General features: G+C 28.7%; 2 protein-coding genes across 2 annotated transcripts; both read right to left on the bottom strand.

Annotated features, from left to right (window-relative positions):
• Positions 1-426: 426 nt before the first annotated feature.
• Positions 427-6,897, bottom strand: LOC112723638 (cytokinin dehydrogenase 3). Its single transcript, XM_025775073.3, has 5 exons — positions 6,244-6,897; positions 3,173-3,300; positions 2,134-2,400; positions 1,214-1,482; positions 427-867 (listed from the first exon to the last, which is right to left on the bottom strand). The coding sequence occupies exons 1-5, from the start codon at positions 6,836-6,838 to the stop codon at positions 579-581; spliced, it is 1,548 nt and encodes a 515-aa protein (XP_025630858.1). The 5' UTR covers positions 6,839-6,897; the 3' UTR covers positions 427-578.
• A 4,758-nt stretch (positions 6,898-11,655) lies between these two features.
• LOC112722165 (uncharacterized) lies at positions 11,656-12,954 on the bottom strand. Its single transcript, XM_025773134.2, has one exon. The coding sequence runs from the start codon at positions 12,736-12,738 to the stop codon at positions 11,926-11,928; it is 813 nt and encodes a 270-aa protein (XP_025628919.1). The 5' UTR covers positions 12,739-12,954; the 3' UTR covers positions 11,656-11,925.
• Positions 12,955-23,800: the final 10,846 nt, after the last annotated feature.

Genomic DNA, 23,800 nt, shown 5'->3' with positions numbered 1-23,800 from the left:
TTTGTTAATTACGTTTGGGCTCACTTGGGTTTAGTGAATGTAAGTCCATTTCGATTCCGTAACTGTAGTTTTTTAATACCAAACATTAGCCCAATGGATGCGTTAATTTGTTTTCTCTATAACTTCTGAAGATATTTTTGAACAGAAAAGAAAGGACCACTAATAAACGTATTACCTAATTAGATGTGGCCCAAAGCCCAAACCCCACCAACTTTGGTGAAATTTTTCTTCCGCCATCTGATTTAGCTATTTTATATCTTAAAAATATTTTTTAATTGTAAAATAGTAAAAATTTTAACTCTTTTATGTATTTAACACATTAAAATTTTATGATACCTTAAAATGTGCTTTTAGGGAACATATCAATAAAACCCTAATTTAAAGAGACTCAAATTCAAATAAACCATAAACTCTTACACAAGCTACTTGGATTTTATGAGCATTATTATTTAGTTATTTATTTTTGCTTAGAAAACACATTCAATTTTTAGTTACAGACAGTAATTTAATTGATATTGAATGTACAACAAATCAATATACAATATATCAAATAAAGGACGAAATAGTTTATTGCTTAGCTAATTAAAAATCCCTTGTCCTGGAGACAATATATTTCTGGGATCAAATTCTTGTTTTCTTTGTTTGAAAAGTGTCCATTTGGGACCAAAATGTAACATCCATTCTTCATGTGTTTTGTTTTGTGGAAGATATTGCTTCATCCCAATGCCATTATCTTCACAGAATTGTAATATTTGTTGATTTTGAGCTTCAAATGCTTCCAACTTATCAAAATTCGTTGCACGCAAAATACTCACAACATAAAAGATATCTTCGTTCGGTGTCACTGCTGACATATTATCATCCCACCTGTGAATTAATTTGTTAATTAATTAATTAAATTAATTAGAGAAAAACTTAAAATAGTCTATGACAATTATTTCGAAAGACAACGAGGTCTTTGAAAAAAAAAATCCAACCCGACTCTTGACAATTACCTCGAAAGAACAATGAGACTCCTGTGCCAAAAAAAAGTCAATATTATTTTTTTTGGCACAGAGACTAATCAGTCCCAAAAAAATATCAGGGGCTGGATTGAGTGTTTTTTTTTTTTTTTGCCCTCGTTGTCCTTTCGAAGTAATTGTTAGAGATCGGGTGGGTATTCACTCAATTAATTAATTAGTGTTATCAATTATTAATTAATTAAGAAACTTACTTTGATCGGTTTACAGGGTAAACTATGACAATTCCAGGATTAATATTTTGCTTAAGCATGATGGCTTTGAAAACACCTTCATCAACATCTGAAATTCGAGATCTTGGAACAAAAAGATTCAACCATGGATGAGGAACTTCCCAAAGTCCTTGCGACCTAAGAGCCAGCTCATCAAAATGAACTCTGTTAAGAAATTCTTCATACGACACATCTTTCTCAAACATAAACGTAGGTACAAACTTTAATCCTTGGACCAAAAGTGCAACATCCTATGTAATAAAAAGAAACAAAAAGAAAGGAATTATTAAATAGTACGAAGAGTTTAATTTTGATTCATTCACAGTGTAAAAAGTTTTATACTATTATCTAATTATATTTGATAACATTTTAAATAAGGAGTTTGAAAATTAGTTATTTAATTTTGCATATTTTCATGTGATAGTATATGATTATAATTCTTATAAATTAAGTTTTTCTAAAAGAAAAGTATATGATTATTTATTGTATAAACTCACGTGTACTTATTTTTAAGTGAAATTGATATTTAAGAATTATTAGATAATTTTATATATTTGACTAAATTATCATCTAATAATTCTCAACTATTAACTTTATATAAAAACAAGAGTGAATACTCCACCCGACCCTTGATAATTATCTCGAAAGGACAACGAGGTTTTTAAGAAAAAAATATCAAATCCGGCCCCTGATCTTTTTTTGGAACTGATTAGCCCTTATGCCAAAAAAATAACATTGACTTTTTTTGACACAGGAGTCTCGTTGTTCTTTCAAGGTAATTATCAGGAGTCGGATTGAATTTTTTTTGTCAAAAATTTCGTTGTCTTTCGAAATAATTATCAAGAGCTGTTTTGTATTTTTCTCTAAAAACAACTACACGTGAATCTTCACTTTATTATTACCTCGTGGACATGATGTTGAGTGGTATTGTCATAATATTTGACCAACTCTATAATATAGATAATGCCGTATTGGGTTACAAGAGAAGTTATGCGAGGTTTATCAGCTTCTGGATAAAAAGAAAGGTCTAGTGGTGGTTTATTTAGTAGAAGAAAACCTTCTACATAATTGGCTCCAATAGTTTCGTTTCTTCCATTGATTGCAATCAAATGCTCTTGATCGCCAGAAAATTCAGTGAAGTTATTGTAAAGCAAACGAAGCCACTTCACCTGCAAGAAACATAAATAAGAGAAGAGAATCATTTTTTTTAATTAATTAATTATACAAGAGTTAGTATTCAACTTTTTATTTCCTTTTTGCTGAAAGAAAGTTTGTGATTGTGACTTGCTAACAAGAACGATAAAATATATTTTTTGTCTTTAAATTTTGGTAAAAATTTTAAAATTATATCTAAGTTGTATTTTATTTTAAATTTATTCCAGAAGTTTTTTATTTGCATTAAATATACCTTGACGGCTAAATTTTCAAAAAATTTAAGATCAATCTAACAATAATGCATGAAAATTATACTTGATTTACTTGTGTTGAGGGTTATTCTTATGAAATTGTTGTTGAATATTGGTCTTAAATTTTTGAAAAATTAGCCGTCAAGAGTATATTTGATTCAAATCGAAAATTTTTGGAGCAAAATTGAAGTAAAATAAAATTTAGGGATATTTTTGAAACTTTTGTCAAACTTTAGGGACAAAAAATATACTTTACCCCTAATAAGAATTAATGATGTGTGCACTGCAAAAGATTATCAGCATAGCGACCGATTCAGCGACCAATTTTTTTTTGTCCTTGAACTAACCCTATATCCGTCGCTAAATCAGCTGATATTAGTAACCAATTTTGTTAGTCGCTAAAATTGATTGCTATTCTCATAATTTCTAGTTGTAGTGGATGGATATATATCTTTTTTTGAAATGATTACTTTTAATTTGTTTAAATAAAAAATTTAATAGGAAAATTAAATAAATAATAGAATATGATACTTGCCCTTGTGGGTGCAGGCCCTAGGGCTATTCTTGCTCTTGTTATGATTCCAAATTGACCTAGACCTCCAAGAACGGCATAAAATAACTCTTTGTTATTATCTGTAGAACAAGTCACTCGTTCTCCTTTTCCTGCAAACATATATAATTATACATATGTATTTAATTAAATTTCTGAAATAATACATGTAATTAATTTTAAAATATTCTTTGTTTGTATGTACAATTAGAGAAGATGATAGGATGTACATATGTGACAAGTTTGATTCCAAATTCCTTTTTTTTTTGGGAGCTAATTAGATAAATATGTCTAAAACTTTTTTTTAAGGATATTTTTTAGTAATTAAAATTTAACACATAATCTGATTAAATAATATTATTTTTGTTAGAATTAGGTTAAATAAATTAATTTAACTGAAAAAATAATAAATCAAATCTTGAATTAATCTAAATTAATATTATTTTTTATAAAAAATACTATAATACCCTTATTATAAAAAATAACTAAAATACTTCTAATATATATATATTAATTTTGAGAATTCTAAATTCTAGCCCTTTACTTCTCTATCGTCATAGGGTTAGGATTTAGAGTTTTCAAAATTAATATATATATATAATTGGAGTACTTTTTAGTCATTTTTTATAATAAGGATATTATAATTATTTTTTATAAAAAATAATATTAATTTAGACTGATTTAAAATTTGATTCACCATTTTTCGGTCAAATTAATTTGTCTGTCCTAATTTTGATAAAAATAATACAATTTAATTAATTATATATAGTAAATTTTAATTAATAAAAAACATCTTTAAAAAAAGACGTTTTAGATGTCTTTATTGGAGTAGCTTCCTTTTTTATCAATCAAATTTTTAAGAGAAATTCTTAGAATTCTTTATTTTATAAGAGAATTTCAAATTCTTTATTTTAAACTAAATAAAGTATTCTATAAAAATTCTGGAAATTTAGAATATTCTTTATATTAATATTCAAATTAACAAAACATTTTGGGTTAAAAAGTTTAAAATACTTTTAATAAATACATTCATTCTAGCTACTCCAAATACTTTAACCATGCCAAAACACTCTCTTAAAGAATTATAGCCTTGTTATTTTTTTTAAAACCTTAACCATTGTCATAGCAAATTAATTAAACGGCTTAGGATTTCTTGTTGCACTCTATCATTGATGTAATCGTTTACATAGAATCTTGATAAATATATGATGAAGTCACGTGACAATTACATTCTCTTTAGTTTTATATTTTTCTTGTCATGGTGTAGATTCGATCTTGAATACCAGAAAATGAATGTTAATTAATTAAGAACGGGTCAGAAACTAATTAAATAACAATATTAGTGGAGAATCCTTATATAAAAAAAAATATTTGTGGATCGGATAATTAAACCCGAAAGAACATTCTTCTTTATGCATTAAGCAATATATCAGATTTTATTCTTTTAGATTTTGAAATTTGACCCTATCGAAGTTCCAAAGAACTACCATATTTTGGATCAGATTTTATTATTTTAATCATAAGGTCAAAATTCATTCATAAAATTGATCTCACCTATATATATCTCATTCATAAAATGACGAGTTTAAAATCTTCTATAAAGATATGAATGATGTGACTTATCGTTTGAATACGCTTAAACAACTTGTTAATTGAATTTCATTTGATTCAATAAAATTATTTGTGTGCTTCTTTTTTATAATATTTCAGAGATGTTTAATGGCCTTTAGTCTATTGTGTGTATTTTCAAAATTTTAAAAGGTGGCTTAGTCATATACGAAGAATCAAAGTTTAAAAACTAATATAACTACCTATTACATGTTTGTTTCGTTTTCTGTTGACGTATATATGATAAGCTAGTATATTGCGACACAATTCTCTCTTCTTTATCTTTCTCTCTATAATATATATATTGACTTTCGGTAATATATATTTTTTTATATAAGTTCTTTCTTTAATTTTAAAATTTTTTTATCACCAAATAAAATATATAGAAGACATTTAGCTTATTAGTATTAAGCTTTTTTAATCCTTAATAATATTATCAGCTAATTATATATATTTAACATATAATACGTTTTAATATCTTAATTATTGTCTTAGCATGCGTAGCTGCCTCTAATATAATTAAATCGAGTTATTTTTATATAAAATTAATAATAAAAAATAGTGAGATAATAATTTAACTAAATATAATAAATTATCTAAAAATTTGATAAAAATTTACGTATAGTTATTTTCATGTTAGATTAATAGTTGAAAAATATTAAATAATAATCGGAGATCACTTCGATAAAGACACTAAAAATGTATTTTTTTAAAGACGTTTATATGTGTCATGATATTATTGGACATCTTTATTAAACCACTTAATAATTTATTTTTTAATAAACTAGAACAAAATCGGTTTATTATAGCAAAAATATTAAACCCAATTGTCCGCACTATAATTATTAGACCAAATTTGATCCGACCGATTTACACAATCTAAACCGAATCATGTTTAAATTTTTTGATAAAAAGATAAATATATCCCTGATTTTTGTTTTAAAAAAACAAAAGAAAAACCATGATTCAATGAGTTATGTAAATTGGTCGGTTCGACCGGATCTGGTAACAATTGAATTTATTGTTATTGTTATAAAAAATTGGTTTTATTCTAATTTGTTAAGAAATTTAAAAATAACATATTCTTTAATACGTCCAATAATAATACAACACATAAATGTTTTTATAAAAAAATATTTTACGTATTTTTATAGGAACATCCTCCATAATAATTTAATCAAATTTGGTAAATAATCTCATGATTATCAACTATCAATTTCACATAAATACAATTGCATGGTAAAAAACTGCAATCTTTACCTAATAAACACATGATAAAAACTTAAATTTAGTCAACTTTATATAAAGTTGATATAAAATGGTTAAATAATTTGATTGATTTGACTAAATTTTTATCTAATGATTCTGAATTATCAACTTCACGTAAAGTTAACTGTATCTGAGTTTCTACCTAAACACGTTAGTATAAGGGATGAAAGAGATGATACCTGTAATGACATGCAATTCATGAACATTGGAGATCTGAGGACCAAAAAGGAAGGTTTGGCCACTAATGCCAGCATTAGAGAGAGTTCCACCAACTGATAAGTACAAATAATCAGTCCAAGATAACGGCGTCAGTCCACGTTTAAGTGCTGCATGCAGAACATCAATCCAAATCTCTTCACCACCAACATCCGCATAAGGACGACCCAATGCACCGCCATCCGCCACAACAACCACCCCTCTCCCCTCCCTCAGAGCCGTCATGTTCACCACTACCCCGTCCCGCGCCATGGACTGCCCGTGAACGGAGTGTGCCTGCCCTCGGGCCGCGATCCCGAAAGGAATAGGAAGGGAATTTGAGAATTGAATCAAGTTAGAAATGTCCGTAACGGAAATTGGTGCGAAGATGGCTGTAGGGTTTTGGTGAATGATGTGACCGTAATCGGTAGAGGCTAGTGAAATTGAGAGAGGGTCACGAATAAGCCTTTGTTGAATTTCAGTTGGTGCTTGTAGTAGTGACCATTCTTTTGCTTCTGCAATATGTCTCATGGTCACCGCTATTATTAGCCACAGAGTAAGGACAAAAATCCTAGCCATTTATTATTATTATGATTATTATTACTATGCTTTTGAATTGGTTTTATGAATTGATGAAAATGGCTAATGTATATATATATAGCAGTATAGCACAAAGATGAGGAAAAGGTTGCGGGTTTTTTTGCGCGTGTAACGACGTCGTTGCCGGTTATTTCTGTGTGCTTATTTTGATTTGGAACTACGCAACGCATGCACTACTAAGCTAGTACAATACTATTTACGGTAATACTAGATTGACAAAAATAAAAAAAGAAGACAGAACTTAAATAAAAGAAATTTTTACTGATTTTAATTAAATTTTTTTATTATTAAATATTTTCGTAATTATTATTGTATTTAAATTATTTTTAATTAACAAAATAAAAAAAGTACGTGTTTAATAGTTATGTTCGTACCTGTGCTAAGGTTATCAGTTTGAGTGATTCAAATATCTTAACTTAAATATTGATAGTTAATTTAAATGTTGATAGTACCAAATCGAAAGGTAAAGTTAGAACTGAGTCAAGTTATTAACTCATAAATCAGTTTAAACTCAATTCGTTAATAGTTTAAAAAGTTGAATTTGTGAGCTGTTAAACTGAACTTGAGTTTAAAATTGAGCTCACAAAATTAAATGAGCCAAATTTAAGTTTAGATAAGTTCAATTTATTAACTCGTGAACTAGCTTAATTATATATATAATATTAAATATATAAATTAAATACATATAAGATATACGTATTAATAATTTAATATATATATATATATGAAATAATAATATATAATTTTACATATATATATTAATATTTTTAATTATTTAAAATTTTATAATGATTTTTTACATATAATTTTGATGTATGACATAAATAAAAAATTTATAGTTGATGGATAGATAATATATAAAATTTATATTTTTTTAGAGTAATGTTATATATACACCAAAATCAGCCACTAAAGTCAACTATCAGTATAAAATATATGTTGAAATATAAATACACATTAAAAATAAATTAAACCACACATGTATTTATACATAAATACATTAGTGGTTGATTTTGGTGTATAAATAGTATTTTTAATTTTTTTTAATATATATAAGTTATAATTTATTGAAATGGTAATCCCAACACTTATTTAAGCAGACGAGTGAGCTAACCACTCAACTAACCCAAATTGATTGACTTTATACTGAATTTGTTGTGATTTATATGTCCTTTGATTATATTTACGTGAGATTTTAACGAATTCATAACGTAATGATATAGTAACCTTAAAAATAGCTGTTTTTGTCCATAACAAGTTAAACAAATATTAGTATCCAAATATTTATTATAAAAGATTTAGACGTAATGAAATTGATTACAATAATAAGAATTTACTTTTCATTTACTATTAGAATAAAAAATAATTAATTGTGTATTTGTCATTGTAGTAAAAAAATAATTAATTTTATATTATTTAAATATATAAAATAAATAATTATATAAAACTTTATATATTATCAATATACTAAAATTAAACTCGAATAATACTTTATAAAATTAAACCTTGGATCTGTGAAATTTGCTTTTTCATTTGTACGTTACTTTGCGCACGCCTGCATTTGGATTTTCTTGTTTAATTTCATGCCTTATCTTTAATTTAATTTTCTCAAACCGAACAAGCTGCCTTTGGACGGAGTTTAAAATATTATGGTCAAATGCCCAAGATATGCATATTATTTGTTTTTCAAAAAATATTTTATTGTTCCTTCTTGATATTAATTTAATGAGGGACGTACAATATATATGTATGTCAAAGTCAATAACAGATGATATATGGTTTATACGGTTGACATTATGTGTACAGTGTTTACCAAGTTATACTATATGTATATACGCAGGAGATCATTTTTTATTTTTACGTTTTAGCACTCGAACAATTAAATTTATTTCAATTAGCACAACATTTATATTTTCTGTACATGAAAACAACATTTCTGACATTGAAATAATAGTCCTTATAAATTTTAAGATAGAGAATAGGTTTTATTTAGGAGTGACAATGGATAGGATAGGTTAGGATTTGAATACAACTCTAACCCTATTTGCGGGTTGAGATTTTTATATAAACTTAACCCTATTCTACCTACGGGTTGAGAATATCCTAACCCTAACCCTACTCGCTCTTAACCCGCGGGTACTCGACCCTACCCGCAGGTTACAAAAAATATATAATATTATTATATAATTTGATGATAATTTAAAATAGAACTGATTTTTATGTTAAAAAAAATATTAAATTATCAATTAATGATTTTTTTTTAGTGATTAAGGATCTTTTGCATTTAGTGAGAGGTTTTTTATTCAACATCCACTTAAAATATATTTTTATATAAGTATATAACATAAACATATATAGAGTGCGGATTAGTCGGGTAAGGTTGAGGCTCAACCCGCACCCTACCCGATCCGCACGAGAACTCTACCCACACCCTACCCTACCCGCTGCGAATCGGGTTGGCAACCCTACCTGATCGGGTGGAGTCGAATTGAATACCCGCAGATAGAGTACATATTGCCACCCCTAATTTTATTGAACAATAATGTTCATATTATTAACACAGGCACACTCCATTACATATATAATTCATGTAAGTAAAAGCTATGAGAGATCCGGGACGCTCATGAACATATTTTAAATAATAAAATATTATTTATATACTAAAATCAATCACTGAAATTAATTATTAATATATTTATATATAAATATATGTAATTTAATTAATTTATTTTTAATATGTATTTATATTATAAATATATTGATAGTTAATTTTAATGTACACGTAATATAATTATTTAAAGATTAATGCTATGATATCTAAGACATATTGTCTAACTTCCTAAAAAAGGCAAAGAAATAATGTTTAATAAATTTTAAATATTTTACTTTTATTTTATTCATTTTATTTTTTACTCATAAAGACAAGTTAGGCAATTTAGGCACCACAATGAAAGGCACCATAGAATCCACCTTATTTAAATATACATACATATATGGGCTGCTTGACTTTTTTTAAAAGAAAAAAAAATATAAAATCTTAGTCCCAAATTTCAATGAGAAAATAATATCCCATAAGCAAAATGTTGTTTATGTTAATATTAATATTGAAGTAGTCGTCCACTCGTCCTCGTAGTTTGGTTCATTTTATTTTTTCCTTGTCCTAGAATTCAGAAACGTGAAGTAATAACATTAGATATGTACAACTTTAGGTCGGTCCAGTCTATCTAGGCCCTAACCTTTACACTTCATCACGTATAGTGGCGGGTAAACAAATATAATTAAATATAGTTGAATTGTATTCCAAGAAAATATAATGACTAGTATTGATATGGCACGTGCGTGCTGAAACGAAATAAGCCACTAAATATAAGAACTCGGTACTGTCTAATTTTTTTTAGTTTAGTAATTTAATAACATATTTTAAATTTATATTTTTAAATATTATCGATTAATTATCAATAAAAATAATAAAACTTGTAGGTTCTCCAATATTCTTTCGGATGCTGAGGGTATATCTGAAAAACGAACATATCTCGACGTCTGAGATTTCATTCTATGACTGGATGACATCAAGTCATATTTTGGATGTACTTGAGATATGTATTAGGACAAAAATTAGGTACTGACCATTCGAAATAATGCAATTTTATAAATATTTCACTATTTATATATTTTTGTAAATAAAATATTTAAATAAAAAAATCTCCTTTTGTGCCTTGTGAGGCAGACTACATGCATAATATCAAATATTTTTCCTTTTTGTTCTAATATTTTTATACACTACAATGGTAAAAGTAAAAACACATGGTTTTTTTAAAAGAGAAAAGAATGGATATATTTACATTGTCTACTTAATCCAAGTGAATTATTTTTATTTTTTAACGATGTTATACGTACATTAAAATTTAATTATTAACTAATTTTTTTTATAAATACATATTAAAAATATATAAAATAATATATATTTATATATAAATATATAATGATTAATTTTTCTCATGTGGTACACATCTAGCTACTATCTTGACAAGACATAATTAGCTGTGTGATTAGAATAGAATCAAGACATAATTTTCTATTTTTCATGCAAACTTATCCAACATGCATCCATCATCTTTCTCAAAGCACACAACTTTTTTGGATAATTATAATAAAGTTGTTCCGAAGGAGCACGCATGCAGAAATCTATGACCTACTGCATGTATTTACAAGCACAACAAATAACATAATTAAGCTAATTTTAAGAGATATATAGTATTCTTCAATATAATCATCAAGAGATTATAATTTAAGTTCCTCCACCTTCTATCACATGCTTGATGCTTTACATATCTCAATCAGTCTTTTTATAATTTAAATACCGTGAAAATCTTTACTAATAACCATTAACATATTTTTAATTCATCATTTACACATGCTTATTTTTACCATAGTTTCCTAGCTAACTTATTTTGTGAGTAGAATAATTATATATAATATAATCTAATCTTTGATAAGAACAACTGTAATAAACCTTTATTCTTGTAGCGTATGCAGACACAATTTAAATATACATACAAAAGAATGCAACATTGTAGAAAAAAGGCTTTTAATTAATTGGTAGAGAAAAAGAAGGGATGAAATGGACAAATGATAATCAAAATTCATAATCTAAACGCAAAATACACATCAAATCCGAAATTAAAGTTACTTTTATATTCTTTAGGGAAAAGGTAAATATCAATTATTAGTTGCAAAAAATTAATCATATTAGCTTTCAAGTACTCTTAAAATATGCAGAGAATAGGACAAGTTCATTAGAAGAAGATACTTTAATTTTATTACAGATCATACAATACAATCTGATATATAGAAGCACCTATATATAAATCATCATCATAATCCTACTCTCATTAATTTGATCTGGTACAATAATAACTTCACCCAACTATGTATCTCTATGAAGAGTGAAGACACACATACAATTACTAATGGTGTGGAAGGGCAGTTTAGTCTTTTCCCCTGACGCAAATAAGACAAAATACGTTACTCGCTGAGCATCGCACATTGCATCATCAATGGCGGATTCAGTTTCCTCTGAGCATCTCTCTGTAACGGAGAATGGAATCAACCCTCTGCAGCCTCAGCTGCTTCTTGAACCTGTTTATGAAATCGTCCGCTTTCGCATCCACCTCCTCGTCTTCACCCGTCGACTCCCTCGTCGTCGCCGGCCTCCGCCTCTCCACCGACTCCTCATCCTCCTCCCGCCCGCTATGCACCCTCTCGCTCGCTGATTTCCTCATCTCAGCATCCTTCCGACTCGGATCCGAACCCGAACCCGAACCACTTGCCTCGGTTGGTTCGGGTTCTTCTTCTCCTTTGTAGAGGCGCGACAAGTTCATAGACTGAAGGCGCTGCAACAGCGACGGAGTTCGACTCAGCTGCGGTACTTCTTTCGGTTTCTCCGGCTCTTCGGATTCCGGTTGGTTGGTTTGGGCCTGGGCCTGGGCCTGGGACTGGTTATGATCTGTTTTTTCTGCATGTGATGTTTCCGTGGTTTCGTGTTTGTGGAGGCTGAAATTGAAGGACCTGACTCGTTCCAAAAGCGAGGATGTTCGAACGAGTTGAGGCTGAGTGAACTCACCGGATTCGGCAGTACTCGGCGTTGTGTCGTAGGTGTATTGATGAGTGAGTCTGAAGGATCTGACTCGTTGCAGGAGGGAGGGTGAGCGAGTGAAAGGGTGTTGGAGTTCATGTTCTTGAATTCGGTTGTTGTGGGAGGAGGTGAAGCGGGAGGTGATGGCAATGGTGCCAATTACGAGGTTGACAAAGATGAAGAGGGAAGAAGGTGTTAACCAGCTGGCTATGAGAAGCGTCATTGAAGCTGTTGGTTCTGCCATAGATGCTGTATGTGAAGAGTAAATGAACTCAAAAAAAGGTTGAAGAAATTTATAAGTGACGATGAGATGAGTTGTAGGGTGCCATGGTTGACGTTTACTTCTTGTAGCAGTTTGTCGTTTTCTGTTATTTTGTTTATACGTTAAGCAATTCTTTAAAATTAGCCACCATTTATGTATAAAATTATATAATTAAATTTATTTTTAATATATATATTTTTAATATATATTTTATATTAATAAATATTTTTAAAAATTAATTTTATTGTACATATAACATAGTCGTTATTATTTAGATTTATCACCATCAGCTCATTCTTTACTCTTGGATTTGGGAGACTTACTGTGTTTTTTCTTAAAATGTGTTGTAACTTGAAAGTATTTATTTCAGTATTTTAAAAGCAAATTTATGAAAATTGTTTTTTGCTTAAAGAAGAAAACTAAACATGTGCTTTTGTTTGTATTGTATGTATGTATGTCTTCGTGGAATGGTTGATGTGAATGTTCCGAGCAATTATTATATTTTAAATAATGAAAGTTGTATCTTTAATTTACTAGTTGTTATTAACTGGAATTTCTTATTTCTTAATGTTGGAACATGGGGTTTAATTTTATTAGCAACATATTTAATTTGTTGTTATTTGTTTTGGATCTAGCTAGCTACTTTGCTCGTAAAATAGTAGTTAGATTGAGTAGGTGCGGTTGAATACAAAGTTTTCTCCAATTTGGCAGACATAGCTTCGAGTTAGATAGGATAGTAGATTTGATATTAAGACTAAAATTCTGGAACCCATATTAATATTTTTTTTTTAAAAGAAAAAGAAACAACATGCATATCAAAGTTTTTCTTAATAACTATTGCAATCAGATGTATACAACGATATACACTAGTAAAACATATTGAATAACAATACTTTCTCTTTATGTATACACTCATTAGGTGATGAGTTCCACAATTATAAATAATTAAAGAGAAAACTTAACTTGAAATTTATGAGTTCTAGAACCCTCTTCTTAGCTTCAAGGAAGGAGCTACGAAAACCAAATAATTAACTTGGTTAGTATTATGTTTCTCAACAATTATTATTACTATTACTATAAGTCTATAAGTAGAATAGCAATCATTCACACATGGTATATAGAGGCATATGCGTATGCCATGTGGTGTTCACTATCTTTGACGAGATTATAGTGGTACAGAAAACACATTGTGATGCTGGAAAGTGGAAAGTATGTAATGGAAAAGATATATCCTCTCTAAAGATGCATTATTATTGCATGGTATCTTTGGATGATAAGTTGCATGAGAACACTCAGAAATTTAAATTTCAACTCCCATTTGGTGTTGGGATTTAATTAACAGAATTCATAAATGAAAACGTACTCGGAAAGTATGTGACGCAAACAACGGTGTGTAATGGATGCTGATGCTATATATATATGGACACCACTTAAATAAAGATCCCAAAAACAATTTTATGGTAAAAACTCCTACGTGCCAAAATCTAAACCATACATTCTAAAGCCACACTTTTCACTTAAAACCATAATTTTTCATAAAGAAAAGCGTCACCTAATGAAAAAAAGTAAATTAGAAGATTTAAGAGAAGAAATAATTAAATTATCAAAACTAATAGATCAAAAACTAATGATTTTAACTAATGTTAACTGTAATGACACTGAATTCTTAAAATCAATACAAAATGATTTTTTTCAAAATCTTTATTTTACTATAAGTTTTATTGAAGGACTTCAAAAACCTGAAAAAACTTATATTTCACACGGAATTTCTAAAAAATGTTACCATGAAAATAATTCCCCACATCTTTATCATATTTTTAACCCACAATTAAATTCTATAGTAGATATACTTGAAGAAATATTAGTATCCATAAAATTTCAAAGAAATAAGGAAAGAGAGGAACATAATATAAACGAAATCAAACAGATATTAAATAAATACTTTCAGAAAGAGAATCCCAAAGAAGAAAAATTTCAAAATATAATTAACATAACAGAATTAAAAGTAAAACCACCATTGAAATTATGAATATTGAAGAAAAATTAGAAGAAGTTACAATGCTTTTTAAACAATTAAAAATGGCTCAAGAAAATAATATTATGGAACAGGGATTTCAAATAGAAGAAGAATTAGTAAATTCTGAAAATATAGAAAATGAAGAACACATCCTAGATTATTCAAGTGACGAAGAACCATCAATTCCGATACAAGTAAAAAATGAAGCTGGAACATCTAAGGATAATCAATCTCAATTTAAATGGGAAACAGGTTTTGATAATTATGCTTTTAAAAAAGGGTTTATAAATAAATATTCAAAATATACAAAAATACCATCAAAATACGTTCCTAAAATCCAGGAAATGGAAGGAGAAAGAATGCTCGATTTAGACTGTAAAAAGAATGAAAAAGAAATTTTTGAGAACTGGTTGAATTCCTTCTTATTAGAAGCTTTTACTAATCCAAAACTTAGTGAATTGTCTGGAAGAGATATTTGGAATTACATAGGGTTTCATACTAAAGGAACTGTAAGAGATTATATGACATCAATAGAAAACCAAATAATAGAAGAATTAGCAACAAAAACAACAGCATATGATAAGATATTACATATAATGATGATTCTATATAAAGAATATCAAGAAGCAAAAAATCATTTAGCTAATATTCAGATATATGATTTATGTAATGTGGAGTCTTATATATGTGAATATAGAATACATTATTATAAATTAAAAGAAGAAGATAAAGACCATTATCTTAGTATGTATATAACAAAACTTCCATATCCTGCTAATGAATTTATAATGGGAAGATTTATAAGAGAAATAAATAGAGGGACAATTGAAAATAATTTTTGTGGAGCAACCTCTGTAATAAGAGAGGAAATAAAAGAACGTTGTATGCAAGAAGCAACTCAAAAAAGATTTGCAAATATAATTAGAATTTGCTGTCAGGATAATGAAGAGATACCTCAAAAATATGGTCTTAATAAAAATTTTCAAAGAAAAAGAAAATATCAATTTAAAAAAAGAAAATACTATCCAAACCGGAGAAAAAAAGAGGTATTTTAGAAAAAGAAATAACAATAAAAACAAAAGACAAAAAAATGACTATTGCCCAAATAAAAAAGAAAACTGTAAGTGTTGGTATTGCCAAGAAGAAAGATACTATGCAAATGAATGTCCAAAAAAGAAGGATAAAAATAACCTTACCAAACAAATAGAAATCGCTAAGTCTTGTTTCATGGAACCATTAGAAGAATCTGATGATAACTTAGACTATATTTTTGAATATGTCTCAGAAACAGACTCAGAGACTGAGTAATAATGCCACATTTATTACTATAAAAATAATAGAAAAGTTTATAAATGCTTTCATAGATACTGGAGCAACACAATGCTTTGCTAGTATAAATATAAAACTTGATTGGAAAAAATTAAAGAAACCATTAAGAGTTAGAATAGCTGACAAATCAATACATAAAATTGACCAAAAAGCAGATATGGCTGAAATATTTATTCAAAATTATAGGTTCATTGTTCCATCTATATATATGTTAGATTCTGGAATAGATTTTATCATAGGAAATAACTTTTTAAAGCTATATCATCCATTCATTCAAGAATTAACATATATAGTTTTAAAAGCTCCACACGATTCTTCAATAAATCAAAAATTAAAACGTATAAAAATACCAACTACTACTATAGATAAGATCTTAAAATTTAAAATTTTTTCTATATTAGAAACATGTTATTTAAATTTATACTTTCAGATAAATATTCCAAAAAATAATCTTGAAATAAAGATAGAAGAACTTTTGGATGAAATTTGTGCTGAAAATCCTTTAGATATTAAAAATACAAATAAAGAATTAGTAAACATTAAATTAAAAGATCCTACAAAAGAGATAAATGTTCCAAATAAAATTCTTTATTCCGCAAGAGATAGAGAAGAGTTCTCATTAGAATGTAAAGATCTTTTGGAAAAAGGAATTATAAGATTAAGTAAAAGTCCTCATGCGGCTCCAGCCTTTTATGTCGAAAACAATAATGAAATTAAAAGGGAAAACGAAGAATGGTAATTAATTATAAGAAGATGAATGAAGCAACTATTGGTGATGCTCATAAACTTCCAAGAAAAGATTATATTTTAGAAAAAATCAAAGGAGCAACTTGATTTTCATCTCTTGATGCAAAATCAGGATATTGGCAACTTCGTCTAGACGAAGAAACAAAGAAATTAACTGCTTTTACTTGCCCAACAAAATAATCAACAAGTGTGTTGCTCTATGAATGGAATGTATTACCATTCGGATTAAAACAAGCCCCAGGTATTTATCAAAGATTTATGGAAGAAAATCTAAAAGAGTTAAATGAATTTGTTTTAGTTTACATTGATGATATATTAATTTTTACAAAACAGGATAGAGAAGATCATCTTCAAAAATTATTAATAGTTTTAGAAAGATGTAAAGAAAAAGGATTAGTTCTTAGTAAAAAGAAAGCAAGAATAGCAAAACAAGAAATAGAGTTCCTTGGATTAATTCTATCCACTCAAGGAAAGCTAAAACTTCAACCAAATGTTTTAGAAAAGATAAATTTATTTCCTAATAAAATAGAAGATAGAAAACAATTACAAAGATTTTTAGGGTGTATAAATTATATTTCTGATCAAGGATTTTTAAAGAATATAACAGAATACACTAAAAGCTTATTTCCAAAAATAAGTACTAAAAAAGAATGGAAATGGGAAGAAAAAGATAGTATGCAAATTCAAAGAGTCAAAGAATTATGTGAAAAACTTCCAGAACTTTATATTCTAGAAGAAAACGACTACTTAATAGTAGAAACAGATGCTTCAGACATAACCTGGTCAGGATGTCTAAAAGCTAAGAAAGCTATAAGAAGTTTGGAACAAGAAAAAGAATCACTAGATTATAAATATTCCCCAAAGGAATTACTTTGCAGGTATATTTCAGGGACTTTCACTCCAACAGAACAGAGATATACTACTCATGAAAAGGAAACTCTAGCAGCAATTAAATCTCTTAAAAAATGAAAAATTGATTTACTACCCAGAGAATTTACATTAAGGACATATTCAAGTTACCTAACAGGTTTCATACGATATAATTTAAAAGTTGATTATAATCATGGACGATTGGTAAGATGGCAATTATTTTTGTTACAATATCCAATAAAGATTGAATATATTAAAGGTGACAAAAATGTTATTGCAGATACATTAACAAGAGAATGGAGTTCGTCTACAACGCATTAGATCAAGAAATTCAAAAATATGAGCAAGAGCTTGAAAAATGCAAGCATTGTCAGCAAATAAGAACGCAGATCCAATCTCTCAAAAAGGTCATTCAATCAATGAAATCAACACAACAACCGAAACCATCAGAGTTCAGCCAGCTAAGCATGGTGGACAAATCAGGTGAAGAAAAAATTTCAGAAAATATAACAATTGCTGAAATTATTAAAAAATCCACCCAGGATAAAAAATATTATGTAATTTATAATGGCCCCATGAAAGAAGTATATGATGCCTGGGAAAAAGCAGCACCATTCACACATCAATCAAGAATAATTCACAAAGGAGGATTTTTAACACTGGAAGAGGCAAAAAAATCCTTCAGGGAATATGAAGCTCTTCATTCAGAGCAAACCCTAAAAAGAGCAGATAAAGCTCCAATTCAAACCCAGAGAACAGGAATAATAAGAAACATTCCTACAAGAGCTGAAATCAAGGAAAAGAAAAGGGTCTGTAGATCAAATCTCAGAGAAACCCTTAATATAGTCCTGAATTGGACTGAAGAAAAAAGGGCAATTTTGGGATATTTTCCTATTACCAAAGAACAGCTAACAAAGCTGGTTATCTTTCCAGATGCTTTCCCATCTGACCCTTATCAGTTCTTCCAGTATGGAATAATTGATACAATTTTAATTTTTAATGATCTAAAAATTATTAGTGAGTTTCCTGCAGGATTTGTTGATGCAGTAAAGAGATTTAAAAATATGATTGACAATGTAAATCCGAGGGATGTATCCCTAAAATTTACAAATAGTCAACCTATTTTTAATGAAGAAGAAGAATGCTTGGTTCCAGCACACCAAGTAATATTCATGTCCGTCTTCCCAGGAAATTTTCAACCAATTGATCAAATTCAAGATTTAACAATTTACAGCCATGAAGGAAGACTAGCCAGCACATTAGCAAGGGTCTTTGAAAGAACTCAAAAAATAACAAAGAAATCTCACACAAGGATTAATTATAAAAGTAGAAATACTCTGCTCGTGTCCAGCAAAAGAAATGAAATTGAAGAAAGAGAGATGAGACTCTTGGTGGAATTTGAATCAGCATTCTACAACTTATCTGGACTTTTAGAAAAACTCCCTGAAGGGATAAAGAGAAATCTCTGCTATTTGATAAAAGATAGAGAAGACCACAAGTGCCAGCTATGTGCCTCAGAAATATCTGAAGAAAGCAATAATGAAACGGAATCAACCCACATGGTAAAAGAAGAGGACAGTACATCTGAAGCCCACATGATAAAAGAAGAGGACAGTGCATCTGAAGCATCCCTCAACATTATTGCATAATGACGTAAGCGCTTAGGTCATAAAGCACCAATAATGTAGCTGGTGCAAGATAACAAACAATGACGTCATAAGAAGGGTAAGGATGGGAATTGTCCATCAGACCCAACTACTATAAATAGGTTGCTTAGGCAATTGAAGAAGCATCAGAAAACAGAAAGCAGAAGGCTAAGAGTACTCATATGCTAGGAGAGCAAGGAGGAAGCTGCCGAGGCGATTCTGTAGTCTGACAAAGAATTCTCTTAGGAAAAAATAGTTCAAAACTTCCCTTTGGAGTTAGTATCTACAATCTCCCCTCTGGAGATAAAAACACCTTATGTAAAATATACTAAATAAATGAAGTTTTTCTCCAGAAAGGTACATCTTCATCCTAGTCTTTTAGTTATGAATTATTTAGAAAGTTTAGAATTAACAGAAGAATCTGATTATTATAGATTAACTGCTTTATTAGATAATGAAAAACAGGCTGTTCTAAAAACAGAATTAAATCTCAAATCAAATGAAAATTTTAATAAACAAAATCTTTTAAAAGAAGTTTTTAATAGAAAAAATATAATATACTATGAAAAAATTCAACTTGAATTCCCTATAAAGATAAAATGTGCCAATAGAGAACTTGAAATAGCTTTGATAAACGATGAAGAATTAAGTAAACAGATTGAGAAAATTAAAGATCAACAAAAAAGATCTAAAATTGGATAGATTCATATTAGTACTATACAAGTCTTAATCAAATCTACATATATGAAAGGAATTAATTCACCAATAAGTTTAGCAATCTGTGACAAAAGAATTACTGATGACCCAATAGATCAAATAATTAGAATTGTTCATGGAAACCTGGCAAACGTAAATATTAAATTTAATGCCCATCTTGGATATGCTATACCTTTATCAACTGAAAATCTTGGAAGATCTATAAGTTTGGCTTATAAATTTCACAGAAAGAATTTAATGGAACAAGATGATGAACCATTTTCAATTACATATGCAATAAATTATGCTTTAACAAATAGCCATCATAGTATAATATTTAAGAACAGAGAAAGAATTTATGTCGATGAATTATTTCAGAAAATTATAAAAACAGAAATACCAAAATATAAAGCTATTGAAAATCCAGTTCTATTATTAAAAGAACCATCAGAAAAATTGGTTTCATCGAATTTTCAAATAAGAGAATCTAAAATTAATAGCCCTTTAAGTTTATCTAAGTTAAAGATTAAAGAAGAAAATTCTAAAATAAAAGAATTAACAAAAAAAGGTCGAAAAATTAAATGAAACCCTAAATACTAAATTATGATAATAAATAAAGAAGAAATATATGTAACTTATCAAGATAAGAAACAAGAGCTATTTGAAAGAGAAAATCGTTTGAATTATTTGCAGTTTTCTGAAATAAATCAAAGAGCATTTGAAGCTCTAAAAATAATCTATGACAAGTTGAAAAGAGAAGTTGAAGAGCTAGAAAAATTAATAGAATCTATAGAAAATAGTGATGAAGCGATGATAGAGTTTGTAGAAATTCTAAAATAAATAATGTTAAACAAAACTATTTTAAGATTACCTAATTTATGAAGTATAAAAAAATTGAAAAACCAGAAAATAAAATAAAAAGAAAAAGAGCGAGAAAATTAAAAAGTAAAATAGAATAGTATAAAAGAGAATTAAATAATCTTCAGATCGAAATTGATGATCTTATAATAAAAAAGATAGAAATAAGAATAAATATAAACAAGTTGGAATTAAATTTAAAAAATTTATAAATGCCTGGAAAACCATATTATGATTTAAAAGAATTAAAGCTGTTGAAAGAAAAAATGAAGAATGATATACAATAATCCATGCAAAAAAGAATATTATAATTATGATAAAAATTATATCAGAATTAAAAAACTATAAATATGAAATCAGAATTATAAATATATATTAAGGACTAGTAATAAATAATCATATAATAAATACAAGAGAAATAGTAAAAATGGTCAATACTTTAGATTATGAAGTTGCAAATTATTTTTATCAAAATCCTTTAAATAAAGCGCCACCAATTGAATCTATACATATTATAAACTTATTCGAAGCAAAATACGAAGAGTTAGTAGAAATTTCGAAAAAGAAATTAAAAAAAAAATCGAAAATGAAAAATTGGTATCAGAGCCAAGTTAACAATTAAGGGTAATACTTTCTCTTTAAGCAACACTTTTAATAATACGCTTTTAAATCAATAACAACCACAAAATAAAAACGTTTTTATGAAAGAATGAAAATGGCATCTTTATCGTAGCATCTCCCTACGTATATACCTCAGATTCGCCATGTTTTTTAGTTTATATATACGTACTAATAAATTAGTTAATGGGTGAATTTTGTTGACCTTGACCATATTCCAGCCACTCGTTTTGGTCCACAGAGATAGACTTAACCAGTGCCAGTCACTGACATTATATTGAACATTTAATAATACAGCGTTATTTATATTTCTTTTAAGGAAAAGTCTATGGAATCAGCAGCTTTGTTAAATTTTGGTTAGGATGTAACTAAAAAAAAAATAAATTATTGGATAAAATTTTATACAATTAAAATTATTATTGATGACTACAAATCACAAAAATTATTGACCCCTAACATTCTTCTTCTTTTACATATGAAAAAGCTCACAATAATGATGAGAGTTGTAGCGTGTCTAGATGTTTTTGTTAATAAAATTGAGTTTTGTTGAGTTTAGATTAATTTAATTGGATTTAATTGTCGAAAATATTTAAATGTACGACAAAATTGTTATATATAATATAATCGAATCTTTGGTAAGAACAACGGTAATAAACCTTTATTATTGTAGCTTATACAGACACAATTTAAATATGAGTAATGTTAAAATTAGTTATTAAAATATAAAATATATATTAAAATATAAATACACATTAAAAATAAATTAAATTATACATATATGTATATATAAATATATTAGTGACTAATTTTAATGTCTGATTTTGTATACAAATAATATTTTTGTTTAAATATACATATTTATTTTGATTTCTTTTGCTGACAAGTGACAACATTGTAGAAAAAGTCTTTTAATGGGTGGAGAAAAAGAAGGGATGAACTGGACAAATGATAATCAAAACGCAAAATACACATCAAATCCGAAATTAAAGTTACTTTTATATTCTTTAGGGAAAAGGTAAATATCAATTATTAGTTGCAAAAAATTAATCATATTAGCTTTCAAGTACTCTTAAAATATGCAGATCAGAGAACTAATAATATAGGTATTATAGGACAAGTTCATTAGAAGAAGATACTTTAATTTTATTACTAATCATACAATACAATCTGACATAGAAGCACCTATAATTAATCATCATCATAATCCTACTCTCATTAATTTGATCTGGTACAAATACAATAACTTCACCCAACTATATATATCTCTATGAAGATACACAATTACTAATGGTGTGGAAGGGCCGTTTAGTCTTTTCCCCAGTTTGCTTTGAGCATCTCTTTGTAACGGATACTGGAACGAGTCCTCTGCAGCTTCAGCTGCTGCTTGTTGAACTTGTTTATGAAATCGTCCGCTTTCGTTTCCACCTTCTCGTCTTCACCCGTGGACTCCGTCGTCGTCGCCGGCCTCTGCCTCACCTCGTCGTCTTCAACCTTCGACTCCCTCGTCTTCGCCTCCACCGACTCCTCATCTTCCACCCGCGGATCTATGTCAACGATTACTTGTTGATGCTCATCTTGGCTGGAGGATTGAAATTGATTAGAAGGCTGAGACTGACCTTGGGTTTCAACAAAATAGGGAGCTGGAACAATGAAGATGAAGCATAAAACCACTCCCACAGCACCTAAGAACAACTTGATTCCCATGAGCTGTACAATTAGAGCTCCCGTGAACACGGTGAGGAGTTCACTGAACCTGCAACCAAGGGACATGACGGCGAAGGCAACGTACGAGATGACGCCGTATGCATCTGATTCCCCATTCGAAGCTCTATCAGAGAAGAATAAGAAGACAGTGGAGGAGGTCAAAACCAAGAATTTCGAAAGGCGTTCGTGCTGGTGGGGAATGATATTCCATGCTTTATGAAACAAGACGGCCAAACAAACGAGGCAACTGAATAAGAGGTAAAGAAAGATCTTCCACCAGTTCCACTCTCCGAAAAGGTGGATGAAATTGGTGCTGTAAGAGTAACACAGCAATCCAACCACGGTTGAACCAACACTCACTAGTCTCCGCACCTTTTCTTCTTCGTTAGGTCTCATAAGCAAGATCCACAATCTCATATATACTTTTTTGTTTTTGGGAATTCTGTTTACTGCATTTCAAAGACATGCAGATGGAGTCCTCAGCTACCTTTAATGCTTTGTCTATATCTTTCGGAGGATCAGGCACCTAACAATATTTCCTCTTTGTGGGTCTAACTTG

This window comes from Arachis hypogaea, chromosome 11, assembly GCF_003086295.3.
Source record: "Arachis hypogaea cultivar Tifrunner chromosome 11, arahy.Tifrunner.gnm2.J5K5, whole genome shotgun sequence".
NCBI classification, from domain to species: domain Eukaryota; kingdom Viridiplantae; phylum Streptophyta; class Magnoliopsida; order Fabales; family Fabaceae; genus Arachis; species Arachis hypogaea.
The sequence above is the reverse complement of the archived record's forward strand: the minus strand, read 5'-3'. Positions and strand labels throughout refer to the sequence as shown.